Raw genomic sequence first — 22,585 nt, 5'->3', positions numbered from 1 at the left:
AAAGGCTATAATTGGTGTCCCAAGCAAATACATTTCAGCTATGTTGAAAACTCTTAGATTTATAGGTTTAAGAATTGTAGATTTATGAGTAAAGAGAAAAATGAATTATTTTATTCACAATTTAGCTGAATCTTTTGATTTTCATCAGGGTTCGTACTCAATTTCAGAAATACAATGAAGGAGTAAATTGAGATTTTGAAGGAGTACTTATGAGCTATCCTTAAATGATGTCGCACTCTTTTTTCAACATATTTGACTTCCTTCCCCTTTGTCACAAAGTGTCACACTTCACCTTACTACTCCTCTTGTCACGTCATATTATTATAATAACTATGTGATGTCACTTTTTGTCACCCGCTCTCTTCCCCTTGTCACAATTTCATGAATCCGTTTCCCCCTCAAGGCATGACATCACTTGTGGAAGTCATAACTGTTGTAATATCATAACTGTGATTTACTAAACAATTGCTTTTTTAACACAATCACTTAATATAGTACATCTACTTATATATTTTTAAATATTTAAATAATTAGACAAACTGACTTTTGGTGCTGAGAGTTTGATGGAGGGAAAAGCAATAATCATAAAACTTGAAAAAATAGCCAAGCACCGTTTAAGCATGTTTTACTTCACTTATGAAATGTCTTAGTCATCAAATTATATTTTCACCTTCAATTTGTACGATTTCTATGATCAAGTTATAAATAGTAACATCTTTGCAGAAAAATAAATATACGAAATTACTGCATCAAAATCGTCCTTATACCTTTGCCCTTGTGACAATGTTAAGTTGAAGTATTTCAAGTTACTTTCATTGAGGAAAATTATGTAGTCTTGAACTAAAAACGAAGGAGTTTTGAAGGAGTTAAAATCAAAATGAAGGAGTTTGAAGGGCCCTTCAAAGAAATTTCCTGAATGAAGGAGTATTGGAGGAGTTTAGAAGGAGCGTACGAACCCTGTTCATTGTGAACTTCATAAGAAATGATAAATTTGTAAAAAAAAGTTCTTTATTATATAAATGAATAACAGTTTTGAAAGAAATAAATAGAGTTCATTAATCATCAAGATATTCGAAGTCTTCTGGTGGGTCTGGTTCATCTTCATCTTCTATTTTAGGTCCTCCCGCTATAAGATAACACAAAAATGAAGGATTTGCATTTTATTTAACTATAGCTATTAATATTTTTTTCATTGGGAAGAACAAGTTACCTAGAGCAATTCCTGAATAAAAATCAAAAAATACAAAATCTGTCACAGCTAGATTTACCAAATTTGGATTAAGAAGAATTTGCTTTCTAGATTTCATTGAATGACTAATGTAATTTAACTTTTAATTAGTGTATGTATTGCCCCAAGAGCAATTCTTAGTCAAATTTACTGTTAAGGCTCAAGCAAAATTTTCCAAGATGGTTCAAAATATCTTGAAGATTTTATTCATTTCCTATTCAAGCCTATTGATTTCTCGTTTTTAGCACAGAACAAAGAGGCGGTCAAAATAACCCTTCACAGACTGCTATATATTGGAGATATTAGAAATTAAACCAGCTGTCTGATGGGATTTTACCATTTATGGGCAGTTAGTTCACTTTTTGAGACAAATGCAAAAGGCCTTAATGTTAAGAGGGTATTGCTTCATTTTATAGAAGAACTTGCTTGGCAAATTTGATGAGGGAAACTCACTTTTACGTCTTTTGTAGACTCAATAGAACAGGATATGTAAAAGTATGTTTTCAGTCAAAAAAAAAAATCCCTCCACTCATAAGACCAAAACAAAATAGACCTGCATGCAATATGTTAATATAAAAATAGTCAGTGGTTAGGAATTACTCTGGAGAGTTATCCACCCCCTAGGTTACTCTATAAAAGATTATTTACTGCAGTATTTACCTGCAACAGGCTCAACAAGCTCTTCAGGATCTTCACTTTTATTATCTTTCATCATTATTATTCCTCCAATAGATACCTAGGAGAAATATTTTGAAGTTAAAAACAAAATATTATATTTAATCAATTAGCAGCTGAAAGAAATGCATAGTTCTACGAAAATGTGTCCTGCAAAATGGAAAATTTATTATTCGCAATTCAACAAACGCTTAATTTAAGCAAAAAGTACTGAGGTTATTTTGAACCAGAGCTTGGAATCATGTAAAGAAGAAAAATATCTCTTATTTTAAGGAAACTTTAACCTTCCAAAAATACAAGGCTCAAACCGATCAATGATGTACATAGTGGCTTATATAAATATTGATGTTTCTAATTTTGTAGAGATATTTCCAATTCCATTTGTAACAATGAATAAAAAAAAGCCCGGAATATATGCATAAAGATACATATGTACACTCTATAGCAAAAAAAAAAAAGACTCAAAGAAGGAGTTTTCAGAATGAAACAAACTTTTACAAACATTATGGCAGTATTGATACCAGAAAATGATAACAAAATGAAAGCAAAAAGATCATTTATTATTATAAAAGTCCCAAATCAACGGAGGTTTAAGTAGCCTGCTGAGCCACCTTTAGCGTGAATGTACGAGGCGATACAGTCGAGCATCGAGGAACATCAGCAGGGCCAGATTTAGGGGAGAGCAGGCGGGGCTACTGCCCCGCGGTCTCCATAACAAAGGGGCCCCCACTATAAAATTTTTACAAAACATCCTAACTTTCACGGGTTGAAAATATCGGATATATACATGTATATCAAAATATTCGGATATTTTCGAAAATATGATGATCTTTTCGAACCCTGATTAGGGGCCTCCACTCCTTCGTTGCCCTGGGGCCTTTACACTTCCAAATCCGGCCCTGAACATAAGTCTTATACATAATATCCTTGACCAGGGGTAGATCGAGGCCTTCGAGATAGGAAGGCCATCCAACTAGCAAATGACGTCATCGTTTGTCGATCCACAATGATATTGGGAAGTGAGCACTTCGATTAATATTTTGGTTAAATAAAACTATTTGGTTTATTTATTATTGACTTCTGTTATTTTAGTAGCATTACAAGTTCTACTTTTTCATTTGAAAACATAAAAAGGAACCGATAATCATACATTAAAAAATACACTGAGCTTAATTCATAGTATTTGACATAAAAACATTTATAAGTATTACAAAGTATTCAAATAACTAAGCACGATTTTATTTTACAATCATGTTAAAACAAAGTGATAAATAAACACAGTTTTATTTTTCATTGGAAATTGTTTTTTAACTAATCGCATTTTAACTACTCGTATATTGTATTGAAACATTAAGTCTTAAGAAGTATTCAAATAAACAAATGAACTTTCATTTTACAACAAAACAAAAAATAATATTACTATTGTATTTGAATAAGAATTAAATGAAATTTTAAAAAATAAATAAACATTTTTACTTAAGAAAACGGGAAACATGACTGCAATATGTTTCAAAGACATAACATCAAATTAAAGTACATAATACCATATTATTAATGTTAACTTAGCTGATCAAATTTATGCTTTTCAAAAGACGTGAATGCTTGGGTGCCATCCCCCAAAGTAGACGGTGCCCTACCCCCTTCAATTATGAAAACTTCAAAAAAAAAAACCCAAAACATCTCCATCTCCCTTAAAATTTCAAGGGCACAGTTATTTATAACTATAGCCGTTGAAAAGCTATCATTACTATGAGACTATGATTCCGACCCCCCCCCCCCCTTCGGTGGGCACTCTCGAAAAATTACACAGGAATTCAACTTGAAAAACGTTAATTAAAGAATGTATAATACAACATCATGAATACTGTATGTTGTACATCCAAAAAATGTATTCAATATCTAAACAGCCTTTTTTTTTTTTTTTTTTGGAATTCGGCTACTTTTCCATTTTCAGCTTTTTCTGCTGCTAATGATTCTTGTGTGTGGGGGGGGGGCTTTAATATTTCATCATTTTAGGCTTTTGAAAAATTATTTTAAAAAGCATTAATTGATGACAAAGTACCTTTTTCAAAAAACTTTTCACAGAATGACCATTTTAGCAACTTTCTTTAATACTTAAAACCTCATATATGTTAAATTTAGATCAACATTTTGCTGAGTATGCTCTTTTAGGAAATCAATGTGACAGTTTTGTGACAGGGGGAAGGGAGGGAATAACAAGAAGTGTGACATCACGCGTTGTTTATAACAATATGCTCATGTTGAACAACGTTACATGTAACAAGGAGGAGGGGGGGGGGGAATTTGTTCAAAAGTTTGCAACATCCTTTATAGACAGCCCCTTAATTCAATTTATGTTACAGTTTCAGAGTTCCTGAAAGCTTATTAATAGAAAATCCAAGGAGTTCAAAAAATATGTAGTTCAAGATATTTTGCCCTTTTTAAGCATAAACAAACAAGCACAGAGCATTTGGCAAAAACACGTTGTGTATCCACTGCTCAAAACTAATCTTTCGCAAGCCCAGAAATTATGAATGCCGTTTACTTAACCACAATGTGTGCATAAATATCATAAAACTTAAAGACAACAGTGAAAAAAAAAACGTATATATTTTTTTAATTTACGCACAGAACCAGCTTGTTTGAATAACATTGCAGGGGCGTAGTTGGGGGGAAATGTTTGAGTATCGGACCCACGACCTCCGGCGTTCAAATCTAATCTTCTATCTCAGAACTACGGAAGCCCATCAAGGAATGTTTTTTGATCAAAATAACACATGCTAGTGTATGAAACAATTTAATCGAAACGGAAAATATAAGATTAGTTCAGTTAAAACCCTGTTTCAATAAACTTGCTTACATATTAACTGAATATCAACACCAAGTTACGTTGCTTCTGATAGCAACAAGTATATCTGTAGAAAATTTTGACATATGTATATTGTCAGCTTGGAAAATCCATTTCGAATAAATGCGTGTACAAAGTTGAAAAAATAAAGAAATAAAAAGTTGCAAGTTAACCGTTTCAAATATTAAAGCAGTATACTAAAATTACAAATTACAGACAAAGATATCAGAAAGGAAACTGACAATTGTTCGTGTAATGGAGGAAAACTTAAGTAATCTTAACTGCATAAAATGTAAATTTGTTTATCTGAGAAAAGTACTTACCTCCGAACTTTAAAATTTATTCCATGAGACACCCAGCTTTTTTCTTCACATGCAGGTTGTTCGGAAGCGGAAATCGCTGACTCAAATTCACTCAGCAGACACTTATATTATATATATATATTTTAATTGCCTCTACATTCCGGTACGTGGAAAGGATGAGATAAATCCAACAGTATTGTATTCAAAAATGTGCAGCCGAAGTTAATATTTCCTATTTCATCTATTTCAACCAGACCAAGAAGCACTGTTGTTTAACTGGTAGACTGCACTGCTTTCAAAGTTTTGCGCCAAGTTCAAAGATCGACTACTGGTGGCGTAATGAAGTGGGGGGGAGGGGAGTTGTCTGGCCTGTTATCACGTGGGTCTCGGGTAGATACAAGGGGAGGGTCAGGATCCCCCTAAACCATTCAGAATATTATCCATCCATTGTGTTCAATTACATTATGAATAAGATGTAAACAATTCCAGTAATATTTTCTGTTCATTAATTTTTTCAAAAGGAAAATACTTGAAATACATTGGACGCCGGTTAATTGAATCAACTGCTTTAATAAAAATCAAATCATCAAAAATAGAACAAAATCTAGCTTTATAGAATCAGTCGCTTTACTTTAATTAAAACTGGTTACAATAAACATGATTCGGAAAAGCAGCGGCCACTGTACAGCCTCCTTTCATTATTCATGAAATTAATTAGTAACGTTTACAGTCCATGAAGTGCCTTCTTCCTGGCCAATTTGGAATGTTTTACTGACACCCAAGTACAGTTTCAGAAGTTTTTCGTACCCAAAACCAAACAACAAAAATTTTCAGCATGACTCCCCCCACCGATATACACAATTTTATTTCACTTTTTTTTTTTTGCTAACCAAAGCATGCAGTAATGATTCTCAATTAGCATTGGGAAAACGCAGTGGCATTATTTACTTTTCATAGATATTTTACAACAGGTGCAGTTTCATAATGCTTCAAAATTGAAAGACTCTTGTATTCTTGGAGCAAGGATCAGTACCTGGACTAAGGGGCTCTGCCCCTGCTAACTTTGCTCACCTACACTCGTTTACTGCCTGCAGTGGCTTGTTCTGCCTGCGGCAGGTAACAATTGATGATTGTAATGCTTTTTACCCTTACATGCCCCCAGGACATCATGAATGTCCAGCTGCTTAAGGTTTAGAGGGGCGAGACAGGACGGAGTGGTTTTCCCTGGATGTCCTGCATGCAATGGTGCCAGTACGGACCTAGTAGACATTCACAGTTCGGAGGATATAGGGTTAAAGACACACAGAAATGCACAGGTTTCAAAAATATAGAAGAAACAAGTGCAACACTTTGGCTACAAAATGCAGAGGTCAAGAATTCTAGTCATTTGGCTCTACTATGACAAATAGTTGACACATTCTGCATGAAACTTATGAAAGAAGTCTGTTTTCTTCGATATTTCACTGGCTTCAGTGGAGGCTTCCACATGCCTTAGGACTGTGGCTTCAATACAAGCTTTCACTTCCTCTATCTTTAATCCGCTCTCAAAGTTTAAAAAAGGGGTCTTTTTGTACGTAAGAGGATTAAGAAGTTCTGATGCCTTATTACCAAACGATATAAATAGGGACATTAAAAAGCAGTATCCATATTTAAAACTTATAGCTGTGGTATATTTCCACTGTAAGTTTAAATACTAAAATCAATATTATTTCAATCCTATAATAAGTAACGATTGAAAAATTATTCATGAATAGTTTGCTTTGCTCGGCATTGGAGTAGTTAAGATACATGCATTTTGACAAATGATTATATTACTTGATTTTTGTGAAAGTATCAAAAAAGGGTAATAAAATCAGCTTATATTGGGCCCTGATAAAAATGACAAATGGCCAGAGACCTTGTGAAAAACATAATGAAATTGTTTCTTCAATCCAAAAAGAAAATAAATTACCTCTTTCAAAGGTTGATACCTTGATGCATCAGGAATTTGTAACACTTTAAGCTGCCAAAATGAAAAAATAATTAAAAACTTCAATTTATCTAACACCCAATGTTACTAATACACAAAGTGCAAAAAAATCATTAAAAATGGTAAAGAGTTGTTCTGGAACACATCAATGATAAATTATTCAGAAATAATTGACAAATTTAATGCAAAATATTTGTATTTGATATTTTTTTTAAAAATAAGTTGGAACTTAACATTTGACTTATTACTGGAAAAAAAATTTTCAGAGGAACATTTACTTGCAATTGAAAGGCAGTTCCAAATTTAAACTTTCATAAGGCTTACATTAATACTTAAAACACCAAAGCACATTCTAATTTTCATGTTTTTTCTTGTATAACTGTACTTAACAGCCTCAAAGCAGAATGCTACAAAATTTATGACATATGTCGCAGAACAGATGCCTGAGCTGCAGAACAATTCTGTTCAAATGTGAGGGGAAAACTCAGACAAATTGTCTGCTAAAATTCTACAGATTTCTGCGAAATTTCTGCAGAAACTGCAAATTTTCTGCAAATATCTTCCAACTCAAGTTAAAATTTTGCACAAACTCTGCAAATTTCTTTAAATTAGAAGAAAATTTAAAATACTCCGAAATTACGATAATTCAGTGGAAAGATAAAGTGTTGAATTCGATAAGTCATCTGCAGGAACTTTAGATTTACTTTGCACTTAAAGAAATCTGCAGAATTTGTGCAAAGTTCTATCTTGAGTTGGAAGCTATTCGTAGAAAGCAGTATCTGCAGAAATTTCATATTCTAAATTTGAAAAGATTTCGATTTTTCCAGCGATTTTGTTTCCTTATTTTTCCTCTATTAGATCTTCATCCACTGCAATTTCTTCCATAAACATTCGTTTTGGAAACACGTTCATCGCCAAAAACTGTGTGTCTTGTTTGAGATTTCAATCCTTTTGCATCCTTGGGGGGCGGGGATGAGGGTCTTCACGATATTTGGGGAGGTGCACCCTTGCTTTTAAGGGGGTGGACACCTGCCTTTGCGAATACGTATTTTCCATCTGTGCAGCCACCAAAACTAAATGCTGAAATGTTGAGAAGCTAAACTTGACATTCAAATCCAGATACCAGAAATTAAACCCAATATATTAAAATTGTCCAGCTAAAACAACACGTCCCTCTTACAATTAGTTTGATGCTCAATTCTGTACCTTAGAGCCAGAAGGACAAAAGTCACATTGGGATAATTTTACAGGAGAGCAGGAAAACTTTTTTGGCACATGCAAAGGATGGGATGCACACTCTTTTAACCCTGGTAAAAAATTTAAAAGGATTTTTTTAAAAAGAATGATGTTCACATGGCTGGATGTGGAATAGGCTTCTACATACAATGCACTAATGAACAAATAATCCCAATCTTTGGACTTATGTTCCAATCTTTGGAATTTAAAATTTTAATGCTTCTGTTACCTATTGATTTCAGTCTGATCAATTTGGTTTTTAGCTCTAGAAGTTCTAAACAAAATTAAGTACTGTAAACTGCCTACCTAGTGCCTTTTTTTGAATAGCAAGTTTCCCCTCTAACTAGTAATAGTTAATTTAATTAAGTTCAATTAACTACAAACTACAAGTACCCATTAGTTCTATTGACAGGGGTCCACACTTAGTCCTGAATATTGGTTTTTAGCCTACTTTCCCAGTAAAAGTCAGAGAAAGAAGAAAAAAGCATGAAAGAAGGCTTAATGCATCTTAAAAATATCCAAAAAAAAAGTCAAAATAAATAAAATAGTAAGATAAATATTGAAAAATTAAAAATTAGAAAGTAGGGTATTGAGATGGGGAAAAATGTCAGTTGGTCTGTCCCCCCGTAATAACTTTTGAGTGAATAATCCGATTCGAAAAATTTTTTTTTGTTCGAGAGATCTTGGCGAGGACACCGCATTCCCATATTTCACTTTTTGATTTGAACAATTTTCCGTTCAATTTTGAACAGTTCAAATCCCTTAACATTAGCCCCTACGGGGAAACTGAAAGTCAATGTAGATTTCGTACTTGATGGCGGATTTACTTCAAACAAATTTTGATGGAAATCACACTTTACGCCAAACTCCAGACTTTGACTCCGAGAATTTAGGGGCACTTGACTCCGACTCCCCGACTTTGACTCTGACTTCGTAGTTTTTGAAAAAATTTATACACGGAGGACAAATGACTGACTCCGATTCTTAAATATTCGACTCCGACTCCTTTATCTCAAAATGAGATTGACTCCGACTCCGCAGCTATGGTTTTAACTGTGAAATAATTATTGCTGATATGACTTGTTTTTATTTTTACGCTGAAGTTTCAATTTAGGTACTCAGTTTTTGGCGAATAAACTCGAAGTCATTTATGTTTCCACATAAAGTATGCGCAGATTTTTTTTTTTTTTTTTTGACAAATAAAATTATTTCTTTAAGTTGACATTTTATTGTTTCTTTTTTTTTTCTTTTCTTTTTTTTTTTTTTTTTTGTTTGTTTGTTTTGGTAAGTGCATTAATTCATTAAAAAAAATGTTTTTGGCAACATGGGAAAAAGAAACTATTTTTTTTGTTTGATATGATGTATTTATTTTAATGAGCTTATTAATTTTAATTATAAATTTTTCGTTTTGAAAGCTGTTAAAGATTTTTATTAATGGAAAAAAGTGTATTAGCTGCTTTGTTTAAAAGTTGTTGCTATTTTTTTTTCCCGCATCTAAGTGAGGAATATTTTATTCCTAGAAATCAGCTTAAAGTATTTTAAAAAATATGTTTGAAAAAATTTGCGATTTGAGCTATTTTTGAGAATATTGATCAAGTACTAGAAAGTAGTATGGATATACAAGAAAGTAGGCTCATCTAGTTCTAGACAGAACTTCTTGTTTAAAGGGGCTATGAAGTTTAGGATGTCCTGGATTAAGTATTGTATGAAGAATAAAGCTATTGGCAAAATTCCTGAAATATTAAGTGTCTATAATTAATGCATGTACTCCTACCTGTTGTCTCATCACCCTTGCTGGATTTGTTAAAATTTCAAAATGAGGTTCTTGTTCTTTCCTCTCCTCTTTTTTGTCATCTGTGTCTTTCTCGACATCGTCTTTTTTGTCTTTTTGGCCTTCTTTTTCTTTACTACTAGATGAATCTTTACTTTTAGATGCCTCTTTTATAACTTCTTTTTCTGTTTCTTTTTTGTCTTCATCCTAAGGGGAAAAAATACTATCATTTAACACTAGCTAACAAAATGAATATAGCTTGAACATTTTTTGAAAAAAAAAAAAAAACCTTTTTAAGTCATTAAGAAATCACTTACTAAGACTTTTTTTAAAAAAATTCAAATGTACAACTGCACTTCAAAATTAGTGATTTTTTTTGTGGGGGGGAGGGGGAGATATTCAAAAGTATTTCCCAAATCAAAAACTACATTAGTTACATAGGATGAGAGCTTTCAGGGGCAACACTTAAGCTTTTGTTAATAGTAGTTGAAAACTATCTTCAAACCTTTTTTGAGTAAGAAAATTACAATTGCAACTCTTGTCAAGGTATTTCATGCATTAAAGTGTTGGTACCAACTCGAGTTAGTCATGATTAGTACGCATATCAGTTCTAACTATGTAAATGATGCAATTATATCACACAAAGTGGAATTTTAATATGTCCCTAAAGCTTTTTTATTCCCTTTGTTTTGTTTCCTGACTTAAGAGTAATTTTATCCAGCTTAAATCCTGATGTGAATTTCTTAATGATGGAAGTTAAAAAAAAAAAAAAAAAAAAAAAAAAAAATGTGACACAATATTTCCGACTTTTAAAGTGAATTATATCAGACAAACATTAAAAAAAAGAAGAAAACAAAAGAATTGTTAAAGATTATAAGTTAAAATTCTTCTCTACCTCTCTTTTTATTAAAACTAGAGTGAATATGAATTCCAACATACCACTTCCATTTTTTCTTCCCTTTCTTTTTTCTCAACTTCCTTCTTTCTCGCTTTAGCTGTTATAGACAACACAGCTGTTGTAACTTTTTCTCTTTCCTTTTCTTTCTTTTCTTCTAAAGCTGGTGGATAGGCATAGGTAGATGGTTTGGCATTGGAGCGAAACTCCATTTTCGGCATCTAATTGAGATTAAATTAAATTCTAAAATTGGAAAGCACAAAAGGGGGGGGGGGGTAGGAAAAAAGTTTAAATAATGTTACCTTCAAATCTGCATTCAAACCAATAATTGCAGTAGGTGTAAAAGCCAAAGACAGAAAATGGGACAGAGAAAACCAGTACCAAAATTGTGCAAAAACTAGCATTCCGACCACTGCAGCCATGTTTGTGTGACCTGTTCTAGACTGTAGAGAAATTGTGACATTTCTTCCACCTGTAACATTTTTCCATTTATATTATTTTAAAATATTAAAATACACATTAGAAAAACTACATATATATTTATTAATATACCTCACCACAACACTTTAAAATTCTTTTTTTTTCTTCAGAAAACAAAAATCTTAGCCAAAAGTAAAGGAAAAAATCAGTCATCGAAAATATGTATACAGGGTGTCCACCCTAAAAGTGGACTAATTGCTAATTCCTAAACCGTTAGAGATAAGCTTATAGTTCCATTTTGAAAAAATCTTTAAATTGCGCAAGGACTCGAGCTTTATGAAATTTTTGTCAAAAAATACAATTTTGAAAAAGTTACAATATTGTAACTTTTTATACAGTCCCCCAGTCCTATTAATAATATTTAGCAAAACATTCCGGACACACTAACACTAACATTTACAACTAAAAAAAATCACTCTTGTAGGACTAAAATTGACCGAGTTATAAAGTTTTGAAAAATCAAGATTTTTGGAGATTTTATGACGTCAGCGAGTGAGCTCTTGAGGGCACATATGCGAATTGATAAAGTGTGTTAATAGGTTTAAATTTATTTTGGTTCTTGTTCTCAAGGGGCAATATTAATGGTTGAAAAGATTAAGCAAGTGCTATTTATAAACTCAGAGTCTATTTATTTTTAAAAGGCACGGGGGGGGGGGGGGATCGAAGTGGTTTGTCATTTTGTTTTAAGAACCTCTAATTTTCACCCCCCGAACATCATTAAATAAATAGACTTTTTTTAAATTCAAATCAAATAATATTTTTTAAACAATTATATTCTCTCTTTTTTTTTTGGTTTCAATAAATATTTTTGTTTAATGTCAGGGGATTTTTTAGGCAATCACCAGTTGCTTATTATACTCATTGGACCAAATTTGATGATGCTCTGATTTTTCAGATTGCCATGACTTCGGTTGTTTTCAATATTTATTTAGGGAGAAAAATTGTCGCCGTCATAGTTACAAATCATCTGTGGTTTTATTTTATTCATATTTTTTTCAGGGCTTAACTCATGCAGACTTTACATTAAAAAAAAGAAAAAAGGTTTCTGTGTGTAAAATTACATTTTTCAGAAAAAAACAAATAATACAGATGAACTTAAACAGCAAAACTTCATCTTCATACAAAAATTCGAGATTACCAGTTCTCATCATTTAAGATTGATCAGAAATAAAAGCACATGACGGTATACGCTATAAATAATCTTTATGATAAGTACTGGTAGATATCGGCCATAAAGTCTTTATCTGTATTACCACATCCTAATCACTACTTCTTTTTTACGGATACACGTCATATTACCTATTCAGGAAAATTAAGTCAAAATTTTATGATGGGTGCAAATTTCTTAGTCATTTCTATTCCATTCCATTTGTGGAAACAAGAAATCTAACGAATAGGCTTTTGCAATTCGTGATAGTGAAAAACAATATTAATTCAAGATAATTTAAATTACATTTTTTTTAACATCTTGAAATCAAATTATGTTCCTCGCAACCAAGAATTGCGATAGGACCCTACTTGTTGAGTTTCTTGTTTCTACAAATGGAATGGAATGGAAATGAGAAAAAAAATTCGCACCTGTCAATTAATTTATGAAACATGGCAAGCAATCAAATCAGTTTTTCCAAAAAAAAAGTAATGAAAATAAGACTAACGAGAATATTGAAGTTTAAGAGCACCTAAAGTCTAGCATTGTTTCAGAAAAAGAATTTATGTTGTAACGAAAGATTCAAGCCACCGCTTATTACAACCATTAAATGAAATGTGTAAGAAGAAAAAAAAACATTTTTTTAGCATTACGAAATTATCGTCTGCCTGCTGAAATACCATAACAGAAGTTCTAAGTAATTCAAACTTTTACGGTTTACCCTATCTTTAAAAAAAAAACTTTTTTTTTCCCTTTATCAGAACACAGTAACTTTTTGAAATTCAACATCTTTTTTAAAATCAAATTCTCATATGGATATTAGATATCATTGAAACAAAATGACAAACAAATAAAGATTTTTAAGAAATCCTTTTAATCATGAATAGATCTTAGAGCTCATAAATAGTCCTCGAAAAGTCTTTTCAATTATTGATAATGTTTACTAATAAAAAAAAATAATAATTCCTAGTGACAAGAATCAAAATAATTTTAAATCTATTAACACACTTTGTCAATTTGTTGCATACGTGCGTGCCCTTAAGCGCTCACTCGCTGACGTCATAATATCGACAAAAATTTTTATTTTTCAAAACTTCATAACTGGGCCAATTTTGGTCGTAGAAGAGTGATTTTTTTTAGTTGTAAATGTTGGTGTCTGGAATGTTTTACTAAATATCATTGCTAGGACTGGGATGAATTTTGAGTACTTGCGCAGTTTAAAGATTTTTTCAAAATGAAACTATACGCTTATCTCTAACGGTTTAGGAATTAGCTATTGGTCCACTTTTAGGGTGGACACCCTGTATATAAAAAATGATAATAATAAACTTCTAACATTTTTAACAAAATAACATTTTAGAAATAATACCTGCATCAATTATTCCTTGAGCTAAAATAGCACCAAATTTTGCCATAACATCATCATGTTTATCACTTATTACTTTACTGTACAGCTGGCGAAAATCTTTCACCTACATTTTAAAAGGATCATAACAAAAGTCAATAAATAAGAATATAATTCAAATCCAAAGAACATAACATAATGAACATTTATTGACACATAATTTATGCATAAGTTAGAACAAAATTATTGGCACTTAGATCAAATTGAAACCCCCCCCCCCCTTCCCATCCCCTTCTAATAAATCATATGTATAAACAGTAGAATGTTAAAAAAATAGGAAAAAAATCTGCCACTGTATTAATAAAAAATTCATTTTTATGTTCTTAACAGCTTTTTCTGCCTGGTACAGTTGGAAAACACATAAAAAGTATCCCAACAAAGTTTTTCTCAAAGTGCTGAACTCTCTAATTGCGTAAATTGACAAGATAAATAGTTCATATGCATTTTTTAATAAGAGGAAACTCATAACTTTCAAATTTGGTTATTTTTCATTGTTTAAGCAAGTCATAAGAGCGTGAAACAAGTTTTGATTGATTTTCTTTTGAAATCAGGGTTCCTACACACTTCTTTCAATGACAATCAAGGACTTATAAGGACAAAAAAAAGTCACAAAATAAGGACATCTAGATATAATTAAATAACAAATTTGTACAAACAAACGTGTTAAGATAAAATGTTTCAACGCTGCAAGTTCAACAAATCTATTAGAGGATGTAATGTAGAACATATGAGAAACATTTGACATATAATGCAACAAAAACTCCTAAAAATGATAGAAATTAGATTAAACATCTTTTCATTCCAAATTTGTTTCATTTAATTACACATCCAAGGACTTTTTTTCCCATTTAGTGTTTTCCTTAGTTCGAGTGATTAAATAAACTAATTTATATCCTTTGACTTTTCTGCCACATCAGCCAAAGAACTTTTCGTTTTACTTGTTTGCTTTCATTCCTTTAATTTGATTTTTCTTTTTCCAAAAATACAGTCAAACTCACTTGTAACAAGAGAGACGGGAAGAGACTGCAATATTCGCTCATTGTAATCAAGTCTGTCATTTAGGGAGTTGTAACAAATTTGTTGCTTTTTAGGTCAGCAATAATTCCTGATCTCACAATGTTCAAACATATGAGGCAGTGAGAAACAAAGGTATGTAAGGGACAAAATTAAAATTTGGAGATAACCAGTACAAATGATCGGAGAATCTCTGCTTTGGGGCAGAGATGATACTAGTAGCTCTGGTGGATACTGCTGTACAGCATGACTTAGAAAAAAATTTTAAGGAAAAATTTACTAGGATCTGAACTTCAAACGTGATTTACTCGAAATTTTAAATAGTCCACTTGCATCTGTTTGCTTCTTACTGCCTCAAATGCAAAATCTAAATTAATTTTTATTGCACAATGAAATTTAATCATTGCACTAAAAATGCAACACAAACCTTAGGGCATGTCTGTTCTGTCTGCTGAATAAGAATCAAAGCAGATGAAATCAAAGCTCCTTGACGCACATAATTTACTGGGTCATTGGTCATAGGCTCTAATAGTGAGATAGCTTCCTAAACAAAGATAGTTATAATAAATTAGCAAAATTCAGTTTACACAATAAAAAATAACTTTAAAAACCCATACAAATAGATTCAGTGAACATAAAACGACAACTTATGACAGGAAAATCTCAAAATAACATTTGTCATAAAATATTTGTTTATTACCATTACAACTGGCCACTTTAGTATTCATACCTATTTATGAAAAGTAAATACAGTTGAAGCGCGATTAAACGAACCCCAAAATTATTGACACTCACGATTTTATGAACAGCTTACCAGTCCCAAAACGCTTTTATTGAAACAATTTTATGAAAAAATAGAGCGTCAGCTGCATATTGTTTATATTGTTGCCTCAGAGCAAAAGCATTATTTAAAGTTAAATATCATTTATATCTATCAAAATTACAAAAATTTTCAAAAAATCAAGTGATAAGTAGGGGTAACAGCACAAGTAACAGACAAGGGTCCAGTAACAGAGTCGTAAGAGGATTTAAATTATAAGAACTTTAGGCGGGTAAAACTGATGTTGCTGTGACCCATGAATGCAGTACAACCGTCTAGTGTTATCAGAGTGAATTTTATGAGCCAGTCGGTAATTACAAGGCAGTGGTGGAGGGTAATGAACAGCCACCAAGAGGTCTGCCGGTGTTTCATGTTCATTTGTATTTTAACCAGGTCTTAGATCTAAAAATAAAGAAATGTTGCACAAGAGAAAATGGAAATTCTGTTAATTTCTCATCCTTTCCTCATCCTATTGTTGCTAGGTATCATCAGAATGCTCGGTGTCTGTTACTGGGGGGGGGGGGGGGGGTTCGGACCTTTTTTTCGAAATTGAGCATATAAAAACAGAATTAACTAATTCAAAGGATCCAGAAGCAGCCAAACATTAGATAAGATGTAGCTGCAAAAATTGGGTTAACTTGAGAGCAATGTCTTAAGCATGTCTGTTACTGGTGTCGTAACCCTAGTACTTGTTTTGTACAAACATTATTGCTATGGAATATTTGAGTGTAGAAAGTACTTCTACTGTTAAGAGAAGCACCAACCTAGTATACTATTAACAGAATTCGTTTTAAGAAAGTACAGATTCCTCACTTAAATATTCAAAACACTAAGGATTCAAAACATTGATTTATTATTTCTAAAAGCATGCCAGTTTAAATAAATAAAAATTACAGTTAAGGTTTACATTTAATTAATAATTAAAACTACATGAAATACCTTGTTTCCTGTTCCAGCACAAGATATCCCCAAGGCTAAGGCTGCTCCATAACGAACATGTGGATTATAACTTTCAGACAACAATGATACAACACTAGGGCATTGTTCTGGTGTCCTGCAATGTTTCAATTTTTTCCTTAATTTTAACGTACATTATAGTATGTAGAGCTATAAAAATAGACTCTACCTAAATCAAACACCTTATAAGTATAACAAAATAGTCAAATACTGGTATAATGCCACTATTCAATCTAATTCTTTGGCAGCATTTCAAATAATAAAGTTATGATTACATATGAAGGGTGCTTGGAAAAAATCTAACAAGTCAAAAAGAGCTAATTTTGCAAAAAAGGCATTGGAATGTTTGGTGGCATGATCCCCCCCCCCCCCCTATTGCCAATTTTCAAACAAAAATTTCAGCTGACTTACGGCGTTTTGTACAAAAGATGAAAAGATGGTTAACTATTTGGGGAAAAGTATACTTTAGCAACTACTAGTTAGCATCATTATTCTATTTCCTTGAAAAAACCTAACTGACAGGGAAACAATCTAACATATACAGTAGGCGCTGCTTAATGCGATCAATTTGGTACAAATACAATTTGCTAACAATAACCAACTGATAACAATAACATCCAGGAGAAACAAAAAATATTCAACTTTTTTTTTTCAGTTATGAAGGGTTTTTTTTTCCCAACTTCAAATTAAAATTACAATGACTCAAATAAATGCAGTTTTAAAATTTTAATTACTAAATTAGCAAAACAGAAATAGCTGAGTCATAAAAGGAAAAATTAAAATATGCAATTTTTTAAAACATAGTAACATGTGAAATAAAATATGCCATTCGCAAACCAGTTTCAAAGCAGATTCAACTTCACCATCTTTTCCATCATGGTTTCGCTAGTTATTTAAATTTTCATTTAGCTTTGCTTTGTTTAAAATCTCATCACAATTCTTTACAACTTACAAAGTAATGGCTGGGAAATTTTTAGCTGTGCTGCAGCATTTCTTTGACTCAGCATGGGTAAATTGTCAAAGCGTTTTAAATGTTAATTTCTTCCTTGACAGTTAAATCATTGTGCTTTTCCTCTGTGGATGAAACATTTCACTGTTTAGAGTAAGTTTTTAAAGTAACTGGACAGGGGGAAAAATTCTTCTGCTGTACTGATAGAAGGGAATTTGTTTTCTTGGAAGCTAAATTAATCTTCTCAAAGTGGGAGAAGATCGCCACCTACAACCACGAACATGTCCAGTGACAGAAATTTTACATGTGCAAACGAAAGGCATCGTAGGGGAGTCTGTGGTCACTGACAACAAACTTCCTGTTGTTTCTATCCTAGAAAAAGTTTGTATTGCTATTGAATATCACAAAATGCCTCATAGAAAGTTAGTCTTTTCAGGGTTTGTCTTTGTATTTCTGTTGGTTGAGGAACAAAAACAGGGAAAAAAATCGGAAAGTTTATGAAAAAGTGATAAAAATAAATGAAGACAGTGGTTACAATATCTGACTTTTTTAACACGTGTTAATATACAAGTGTTCCGGTACCATAAACGTGGGCTGCTTTGACCCAGAATTTTAATTTTTCTCATTCTTTTCTCTCACACAATAACTTTGTAACTATTCATATTTCCAAGTTGTAGAAACTTGTTTTACACATCTAGAGGTCTCTTAATTTAATTTTTGAATAGTGATCAGTTTCTTTCTAAGTATTTTTATTGTTTATTCGTGTTTTTTATTTGGGCCAATGTTACCCTTGAGTTTGGGTTACTTTGGCCCGAAGTGGTTTTCTCTATTTAAAATCGCTGTAGAACTAACTAGAGTCAAAGAAATACGTGTGTTCATACGAAAAACTATTTAATTGAATGAAAAATACATTTAAAAGAATTTTGAGTCACACATATTTGTTTTAAGGGAAATTATTATTACTACTTTTTTTTAATATGTGTGTGCATACCTAGTAATTGTCTCAGAAATTCCCGACGGAAAACAGTCATCTTTTCATCAGTTTTGGAGGTTGAATAATTTTACTAAGACAACAACATTTGTAAAACAAAGGATCCTAAATTTTTGGTCACCTCCAAAACTTTTTGGTGCATTTCATGCTCTCAACACTCTCCTTCTCCCCTCGCATCAATAGCTATGTATTTGGAAACCTGAGCTCATTCCATTCTACAATAATAAAATTCTGTAAACTTTCCAACAAATTTAACAATATTTGTAATATGTAGACGTATTTGAGTAAACCTTTTTCTAAACCTCCTGCAACTTTAAATTCCTCTTCATCTTCCATAATGAAAGGCATGTAACTGAGCCCTGTGATGAATTGAGTCTGCAATCTTTCTATTTATCAGTTGCTGAGAATTCCAGGCTTTTTCTTGTGTTTTTCTTGTTTAGAGTCTTACATTTAGCTATTCTTTACTTTTTCAAATCTCTCTGGAGGATTTTTTCAAGTTTTAATGCTGGACCAAAGTAGGTCGTAATTTTTAGGTAAAGAGTATGTTGTCACTGTCAATTTTTTTCAAAAAAACCTACACAGAAATGAGAAGTACAACTATACTATGGCATAAAGTATTAAATTGGGCTCATAAACAGGTACTTAAAAAACTCTTATCTGATGTAGAACTGCTTCTACATGGAGAAGTTTGAGAGGTTATGATGGCACATGTTAGGACAATGAATGCAGAACCACTAGTGTTGCTTCTTGTGCAGAGCTATAGAACTGCTTGGTATACATAATTGGGTGCTTGTGGATGCTCTCTAGTGGAATCTGACAAAATATGTTGAAAAAATTGTGCCCTGAAGGTTGACAGAGGACGTTGTATCTTTTTATCCGTTTGGGCCAAAGATGGATCCTAAGAACAACGTAGCCTGCGTTTACAGTACTTTGTGATTCTAACCCTGTCATTAACCCTGATCAAATTAAGTATCTCGTGCCTACTATATACAAAATAGTACAGTTAAGATATATGGTTAAATTAAAGCATATACTAAGCTTCTATAAGTTCAAAATGTACAAAACGATAGGCAGTTGTAGACATTTACATGTTTAAATGTAATATAGATTTCAAAGCCTCTTTTTTATATTAGCTACTGAGGTAAAAAATATTTTCAATGATTTTGAGTGTGGTCCCAATTGATTTCTACAAGCTTAATAAGTTTTGCAGGTTAAGAAAACTTGTCTTTTGCAAATCCTTTTGAAAGCATTTAGGCAGCAAATTAAGTTTTTCCACAAAGTAAGCCTGAGGAAGAGCACAAGTTCTTTACAACTAATGGATGGAAGTAAGATGACACAATCAAGTTGATTGGTAAGTATCATTAGGGCAAAAAGGAGCGTCACTGCTGCCATAACAGGTAGTCTATTTAGTTGAATATCAAAAGCTCTTATTATAGAGGTAATTGTACCTTGTATAAAACAAACACATATTAAACAAAATTTGTTTGAGACAAAGCATGAACTTCAAAATACGGATCATACGTTCCAAAATAATATCCCAAAATATAAACGAAATATTTCGCAGGGGCGGTATCCTCCTTCCCTCTCCAACTACAGTACAGCTGCAAAAGTTTCTGTCTGTTGGATCTTCTAGATTTGGACTCATGTATGGATCCCTAAATATGCATTCGTACTTTATAACAAAGCTCCCCTTCATATTAACGCATTAATTACTGGAATCTTTCATGGAGGATTTGCTTAAACCAGCTATGCCCATATAACAGGATTGGCGCTGCAAGTCAGAATTTGACTTTCGATTCTTTTTAAATTGTAAGTATTTTTTGCACATAAATCTTATTTTACATACTATGAGGAACTTAAGACAACCCTTGTGAAGAAGTTTATAATAATTAATCATATGAAAAGAATACCTGAATAATATGAAACCTAAGGCCTCAACAGCAGCTCGTCGAACATCATCATTTACATCACTGACCTATCAATCAAAGATTTTTTACTTAGGTACTTAGAATAAATATACCAAAAAAAAAAAGGAAAACACATTTTGAAAATTATGGTTCCAGAAGTAGTAGTAGAAAATCAAATTTCAGGACAGGATTTGGAAATAAATTCTGTGCAAAACTAAAATTACAATTGTTTTAATAACTAAAGTAAGTAGTTACACTAATCTGTTCTAACTGAAAAACCGAAGTAGATTTCTTCAAGAAAAACTGACGTAAATTAATAAAAACACTAATTTAAACAAACAAAAATATTAAAACATGTGAGTAAAATAAGCATGTGTAAATTGCTTAACAGAGTAAAATTACAAAAACTTTTTTTTTAAACTTGCATAAAAGCTTGTGGTTTAGAATTTTAATTAAATGAAAAAAAGAAAATCAACCTTAATTGTACTTAGAAAACTGAATAAATTAGATAAAACATAAACTCTCTAAAAAGGGGGGGAGGGGGGTCTGAAACTTTAAAAAATAATCAAAATCTATAAAAGATGGAACAAGAGAAGAAAATATTTAAAAAATGCAACAATTATGCTTATTAACTTCAGGGTTCCTTTTTGAAACAATAACTACTAATCCCTCCAATTTCAGAATAAGAGGTCAGACTATTATTTAACAACTATGGCCTAGTTACATGATATATTCAGTGCTTTTAGAAAAAGCAGCTCATTAGCTGACTCACTGAAAAGGAAATATATTTTTAACTTAAAATAATAACTTTTAAATAACTTAAAATAATAATGATCAATTTAGGGCATTTTCTTTGCTTAATAAATGAATAATTAACAAAAATATCCATATAATATTTGTTCAGCTTCAAATTTAGTATAAAAAACACAATATTTAATAACTAAGCAATTCCTTTTGAAATAATAAATAATAATTTTGTGAAAGATTTTTCGATCCCCAAAAAAGCCCTAGTTCTAAACTAATTCTTAATTTTAATTGAAAAACTGAATGTTCAACGGAAAAATATGATGTTTTCAAAAGCAATTGAATCATAATATTTATTTTTTAAAAAGAAAGCATATTAAATATAAAAATAATACTATATCAATAAAACACTGAAAATGTAAACATCTAAAAATAACTCACAGCTACATGAAGAAGTTTACGAATGGCTTTATTGTTTCCAGTTCCACAATAAGCCATTGCTATTGTATGCATTCCAGACCGCCTCAAAAGTGGATCTTTATCTCGACATAGACTTTCAATTAAAGTATCTGCTTCTTCTAAGCGTCCATACATTGTTAATGAAATGCCTAAAGCTAAACCCCTCAATATTTTTTCATGTTGTGTCTCTTGAGCATACTAGAAAATAAATAAAAACATTAGAATTATTCAAATGTTTGAAAAAAAATTCTTATGCTTTTTACAAGGTATGCATAAAATTTGAAAAATTAAAAAAAATAAAAAGCTGTAAGAGGCATTTAAGGAGTTTAACTTCTTAATATTTCTGAATTTAATTTCAGGGTTTTCTTTATTTTTTTGCAGTTTGAATAAAGATCAAGAGATATACCCATTTATGACTTACAGAAATACTATCAAGATATTAAAAAATATTATTACGGGTATAAAACAAGAAATAACTTACATATACACATATTCAATGTTTAGCAACCAGTACTTATTTTAAAGTAGATATAATAAAATAGGAAGGTTAACAAAAATTGGGAAATGTTCTGTTCTCTAACAGTTGCGAGAAAATTAAAAATAATCAACTTTTTTTTTCCATTTTACAACATTTAGCACTACAAATCTACGCATTTGGATCTCAAGTATTTTCTTTGTGTTTCATCATCATTTTAACATCTGATTTTCCTTAGCGATAAATTCTGATTTCTGGCTTTCTTTGTCCTTATATAGGGCCATAAATTTGAAAAGAGATTTTGCTGAACCCC

At 31.7% G+C, this 22,585-nt stretch overlaps 1 protein-coding gene across 1 annotated transcript in view; it reads right to left on the bottom strand.

Moving 5' to 3' along the window:
* Positions 1-990: 990 nt before the first annotated feature.
* Positions 991-22,585, bottom strand: part of LOC129219908 (26S proteasome non-ATPase regulatory subunit 1-like) — a 55,563-nt gene continuing 33,968 nt past the window's right edge. The window contains exons 12-22 of the mRNA XM_054854222.1: positions 21,780-21,995; positions 20,598-20,662; positions 16,730-16,844; positions 15,398-15,514; positions 13,921-14,023; positions 11,227-11,396; positions 10,969-11,145; positions 10,033-10,236; positions 7,005-7,055; positions 1,889-1,964; positions 991-1,126 (exon numbers count right to left, since the gene is read on the bottom strand). Of these exons, the coding sequence (XP_054710197.1) occupies positions 1,056-1,126; positions 1,889-1,964; positions 7,005-7,055; positions 10,033-10,236; positions 10,969-11,145; positions 11,227-11,396; positions 13,921-14,023; positions 15,398-15,514; positions 16,730-16,844; positions 20,598-20,662; positions 21,780-21,995 (1,365 nt within the window). The 3' untranslated portion in view covers positions 991-1,055. The remainder of the gene's footprint in view (positions 1,127-1,888; positions 1,965-7,004; positions 7,056-10,032; positions 10,237-10,968; positions 11,146-11,226; positions 11,397-13,920; positions 14,024-15,397; positions 15,515-16,729; positions 16,845-20,597; positions 20,663-21,779; positions 21,996-22,585) is intronic.

Source organism: Uloborus diversus, chromosome 4, assembly GCF_026930045.1.
Source record: "Uloborus diversus isolate 005 chromosome 4, Udiv.v.3.1, whole genome shotgun sequence".
NCBI lineage: Eukaryota > Metazoa > Arthropoda > Arachnida > Araneae > Uloboridae > Uloborus > Uloborus diversus.
This window is presented reverse-complemented; position numbering and strand designations above follow the sequence as displayed.